Source organism: Rattus norvegicus, chromosome X, assembly GCF_036323735.1.
Source record: "Rattus norvegicus strain BN/NHsdMcwi chromosome X, GRCr8, whole genome shotgun sequence".
In the NCBI taxonomy this organism is placed as follows: domain Eukaryota; kingdom Metazoa; phylum Chordata; class Mammalia; order Rodentia; family Muridae; genus Rattus; species Rattus norvegicus.
In genome coordinates, this window is record NC_086039.1 from 58,854,537 (window position 1) to 58,860,536 (window position 6,000).

Sequence of the window (6,000 nt, forward strand, 5' to 3'; positions counted from 1 at the left end):
TTTCTTCAAGCAACAAAACAAAACTGCTTCAGCAATAGTAATAACAAGTGTAGCCTAGAGCCTTTTTAAAATCATAAAACAACTGCTGTTAACCTAATTAAGACAAAGGGACCTTTACTGGTCTAAAAGAAATTCCAAAGAATAAACCTGAAAATGCATGGATTTGTGCTGGATAATTCTTTTAGAATAGTACCTAAAGACAAATTCAGAGAATTGACAGTATTATAATTAATTGTTGAAGGAGAATTAATATAAATACAATAGAAACAAATCTTTTATTAACTTAACTGTTACTTTATATTTCTATTCCTTATTAAAATGAGGTATTTTAACTATACATGTAGCTCTGCTTATAAATCATTAATTTTTATATTTATACAATTCATAAAATTTGTTTGTACACATATAGAATTCTTTTTTTTTTTTTGGTTCTTTTTTTCGGAGCTGGGGACCGAACCCAGGGCCTTGCGCTTCCTAGGTAAGCACTCTACCACTGAGCTAAATCCCCAGCCCCACATATAGAATTCTTTATTGTTTTCATGAATTATCATTTCCACCCAACTTTCCTAATGTGCAAGCTGTAGTGTCTTGAATATTTTAGAGTTTGTAGAATGTCATGTTGTAAAAGAAGCATGTAAAAATCTTTCTGTACACTACTTAATTAGGAATTGTCACACATCACTAGTGCTAGGGAAAATGAAGTGTATAATACAAATAGGACTTTTAAAGTTCAAATGGGCTTAATTTGAGAAATTGTTAGTTTTTCTCTTGAAACAATAGGGTTAATGTTTGGGAGAAATATTTCTTGAAAAAGAAAACTGCAGAAGTTGCTGTCACATCAAAAATCAATTTAGACACTATTAAAATTATATTTAACAGAGTTGCCATATCCAAGCTTCTAATTTTCAGTTGTCTACACCCAGATGTGGATCTAAAGCAGGAAATGTGTGACTTTCATAGAGTCTTGATTATTTAATGTTGATTACAAATTATATAGATGGAAGGAATGTGAAATAGAGTGTAATGAAAGCCAAGAAAAGACATCAATAGCAGTTCAATTCCTCAGCTAACCAATTTTGTAATTAGAAAGACATGTACAAATTAGAATTCCTTAACTTATTAAATATTTGAACTTTGACAATGTATTGACTTCTTTTTTTGTTTCTTGACTCTAAAGGGAATATTAATATACATACATTGCTAGATTATTATGAAATTTTAGGCAAAAATATAAATTCTTTCTCCAGCTGTTTTAAATGTGGTAAATATTCAAGTACACTTGATTGATTAGGTTATTACCCACATAATTCCTAGCAACTATGAGTTTACTTTAATTATGTCCCTTATTATGAACAGATATATTCTAGAAATATAGTTTACTTGTAGAACCATTCATTAGCATGATAAAGACCCAGAGAAATGGTTCTAGCATGGGTAAAGCACTACCTAGCCATAATTCTTTTTTTAAAAAATACCATGAAATAATAATTTACAAGTATCAATTCTCAATCTTAGGCTAGCTGGACTCTGGTGCTGATATACTGCTCTGAATGCAATGAATGTGTTCTTAAACTTGTGTCTAGGCATCTGGGTTTATGGTGATAATTGTTCTAGGTATCAATTTCTTAGTTTTGTTTTGGCTTATTTTGTTTCATTGTTGATTTATAGGTTTTGGGAGGGCTATTTTTTTCCTTGCTTTCCATTTCCTCCCTGGTACTATAGACAAAGTGACCTGTACTTGAGTAGGGGGGTCTCTGCTTGAGTTGAACATTGAGCTTCTGATGGCCAGGATGGCACACAGAAATGACTCTACAAAGCTTAAAGAATCATAGAGCTTTACTTAAAAAAATAAGAACAGAAAAAATGAATTATTTTAAATGTCAATTCCGAATCTTAGCAAGCTTTCATTCACTTCCTCTTTGACCCATTATTTCTCAATAACAAAGTTCATTATTAGGCAAAGGGAAACATTTGAGGAAGCATTATACTCACTGGAAGGTCAAACTTTAGGTTGAACAGAATGGAGTGATGTGGCTAAAAAAAGATGTTCAATTTTTATATAGGCATGTGATACAGACTACAAGATACTCAAGAGTGTCTTGTAGAGAAACCCAATTTTATTTCTCTGATACTTGGGTTGGGATCTTATCTGTCGATGATGTATATGTGCCTATGTGCTCTAGCATTTCATTGGCATACATGGTGAAGTGTTGACTTTACCAAAACATTGATAATTAAATTTTTTTGCTTAAGAGCCTAAGAAACAGAAGTCTGATGAGTGAAAATACTTTGGAGAAACAAAATTTGTTATAGAAAACATATAGTACTTTCTAGGCTTCCATTTTTGAAGTAGGGGAGGCAGGTTTCTTTAAGAGTATCTATTACATAAGCACATTCTTTTAGGAAGAATCTTGGATAAATCACAAGATTCTGCCAGAACGAAGGCAGGCTTAGGGATTCAAGTGCTCCTGACAGAGGTTTGTTAGTGACAGTTCAGTAAGGGTGCATTGAGAAGCATTAGGGTCTTCTACCTGAGTAATCCTAATGATCTTCGGCCCTTTCTTAACCTCTGCCTTTCTTTTAACACCTAGTAACCTGCTCTCTTGTGATTTGTTTCAGAATTGTGACATCATCGACATTCCTTGCCAAGGTAGCAAGGAATAGTTACTTCTAGATAGACTACAGAAAGCCAAGGTCTTCACTGGGACGTGGCCTAGTGAGGCAAAACCAGAGATCATTATGGATGACAAACTTCATAGTGTAAAAGTCTTTGTGTTGGTGGAAGATGAGCAATGGAAAATCATAGGTACAGGACAAATTTCATCCAAATACATTGAACGGCTCCAGGGTGTGTGCCTGCTTGTTCACTCAGAATCAGATGGCTCACAGATTATGGAGTGCAAGATATATCCTAATGTGCCCTATCACAAACAACGAGGGGAGATAATCGTTTGGTCTGAAGCTAAGAACCATGGCATGGCAATATATTTCCAGGAACCAAGTGGTTGTCAAGAGATCTGGGAAGATATATGCCAAGTTCAAGGTAAAGATCCAAGTGTAGAAATCACACAAGAAGTTACGGATGATCTGGAAACTTTTGCAGATCTCCTGCCAATAGGGAACCTGTTTGAAATGCCAAACTGTGAACTCAATACACTTGAACATATTGCAGATTTATTTACTTTTGTTGATAAAACACCAAACCACAGGGAAAGGATGGCAATGGTCTTGGAAAAAGGAAGTTACATTAAAAAATTGCTACAGCTTTTCAACACCTGTGAAAAACTGAAGAACATGGAAGCCTTACACTTTTTGAATAACATCATTAAAGGAATCCTTTTTCTAGATGATACACGTTTGCTTAATATCATGTTTTCTGATGAATTTTTCATGGATGTGGTTGGATGCCTTGAATATGACCCTGCTTTGGATCAACCAAAGCAATACAGAGAATTCTTGCTTCAAAATGCAAAATTCAGGGAAATTATGCCAATAACAAACTCCCAACTTAGGCAAAAAATACAAGAGACCTACAGAATGCAATATGTTTATGATATTGTGTTGCCTGCACCATCCATATTTGATTCAAATCTTCTTTCTGATCTTAATGCTATGATTATTTTCAATAAAAGTGAAATAATTACCATGCTTCAGGATGATGAAAACTTTTTGCTTGAAGCTCTTTCTCAGTTAAAAGATAACACTGTAGGTTATGAGAGATGGTATGAATTATTATTATTCTTCAAGGAATTCTGCATATTTGCTAAGGCATTAGAGAATCAAGAGAAAGATGAATTACTGAAAACACTAATAAAGTTAGGAATCATGAGTGCTCTGAAAGTTTTAGTACACATGCATGATTACCAAATACAAAAGGCTGCTCTAGATATATTTCCTTATCTAGTAGAATATAATCCATGCCTTGTTCGAGAGTATCTACTGGAAGAAGCTCAGGATAGTGAAGATAATGATGAGCTTCTCATTAATGTAATGATCAAACAAATGATCTATGATCCTGATCCTGAATTTTCAAAAGACATCATTTTGCCAGCAGTTCTCCGTGCCCTTCTTGATCCAGAAAATATGCATGTCACAGCCAATGGATGTGAAAAAGCAAAATTTCTCAATTTCTTCTATGCACGTTGCATGGGTAACCTCATAGCACCAATTTTGTCTACCACAGTGGAAAACGACACTGATGATAATATGGTTAACATCTGTCCTAATTATCAAAATGCACAATTGCTGGGAGTAATTTTAGAAATACTTACTTTTTGTGTACAATACCACTCAACATATATGAAAAATTATATTTTGAATAACAACTTGCTCAGCAGAATCCTGATGCTAATGAGTTCAAAGCATACATTTCTGATTTTGTGTGCTGTCCGGTTTATGAGAAAGATTATTAGTCTTAAAGACGAAATTTACAATCTTTACATAATTAAGAAAAACCTGTTTGAACCTATTGTAAATGCTTTTATGCATAATGGAACTCGGTACAATATGTTAAATTCAGCTATTATTGAGCTATTTGAATTTATAAGACAAGAAAACATCAAGTCTCTTATTGCAAACATTGTGGAAAACTTTTTTATTGCTTTCGAATCAATTGAGTATGTCCAGACATTTAAAGGGTTAAAAACTAAATATGAAGAGGAAAAGAAGAGAGAAAGTGGAATAAGAAGAAATTTATACAATGTAATATACCAGAAAATATACTGCAGACATATCAAAGTTATGGAGTTAAAAGTCAAGGCAGACATATGTTGTAGAGAAATCACAGAAGAAGAAGGAGCTATTCTACCAATGGGAAAAGAATTTCCAAGTCATTATGACATAATCATGAAAATTAAAGAGACAAATGAAAATGAAAATGTAATAGAACACCCAAAAAGCAATGAAACTTCTAAATGTTCATCATCTTGTGGTGATGCTTCTTCTAACAAAATGAGTATGGTTCACTGTAGCAGCCTGGTTCCTTTAGTGGATTACCCATATGATACTGATGGTGAGAGTGATGATGATCCTTATGGTAATGATGAAAATGACGATGAAGACAAAGACAACGAGCCCCTGAGTAAAAGACCTAATCTTAGTTCATAAAATCACATGAGGCCTACAACTCTTAGCTCAAATATAATTCTATAAATACCACAAACTGAAAAATCTAGTTAAAAAATCTTTTGCCTATTGACATTTAAATATAGTAGTATACAGAGCCAAAATAATGAATAAGAGGCCTCAATTTTATACAAAGAAAACCTCCCATAATATCGATGCATAGTATAAAATAAAGAGCAACTGACCAATAACTTCTTATCAAGAACATCTTACTTTACCAACATGGTTTGGGAGGATGAAAGAGTTTGATAAAGTAATACATTTTTTACTAAAGTCTTTATATTAGAAGCAACTGCAAAGGTTTTATTGCAAAGCCTACTTTCAAAAAAGGATCTAGCAATGACATTTATCCATAAACTGAAGTTTGTTTAAAATATCTTTTGTTGCATTGAAGGCAAAGTTATATTAATGTAAAAGTAAAGTGATACTTTTCAATATTTCTGTGAACATTTAACAGAACTTCAGCATTGTGAATATTAATAGGAAAAACATTCAGTGTAATTCAGTATGTATTTTCATGAATAAAGTGATATGCTTGATCTTAAAGGAGCTGTTTTTAATGTACTTATTTTTACATAAGAAATGTCAAATATCAGTTTCAGTAGAGTACTCTCCCTGATGGTTTTCTGTAGGATCTTCATGGGATAAAACAGAATAGATCAAATATCCAGTTTATGAAAATTAATGAAGCTTTGTCTTTTTCCTTTGAGTAGTAGGAACATAGTAGGATACACACACAGACACAGGCACAGACACAGGCATAAACACACAGACACATACAAAGAACCATAAACACACACAGCATTATATATTAATAGAGAAACATTACCTTTGTCTTACAGTGTGAGAGAATGCAATCCATCTTGGTGGGGAGTA

At 33.2% G+C, this 6,000-nt stretch overlaps 1 protein-coding gene across 3 annotated transcripts in view; it reads left to right on the top strand.

The window, feature by feature from the left end:
* Positions 1–5,670, top strand: part of Ppp4r3cl2 (protein phosphatase 4 regulatory subunit 3C like 2) — a 107,684-nt gene extending 102,014 nt beyond the window's left edge. For 2 of the 3 annotated variants that reach the window (XM_017602306.2, XM_039100289.1), the window contains one exon: positions 2,620–5,670. In XM_017602306.2, coding sequence (XP_017457795.1) covers positions 2,740–5,106 — 2,367 coding nt within the window. In that variant the 5' untranslated portion in view covers positions 2,620–2,739 and the 3' untranslated portion in view covers positions 5,107–5,670. Of the gene's footprint in view, positions 1–2,416; positions 2,478–2,619 lie in introns of those variants that run through there. The other variant, XM_006257003.5, reaches the window with a different exon arrangement.
* The last annotated feature ends 330 nt before the right edge of the window (positions 5,671–6,000 follow it).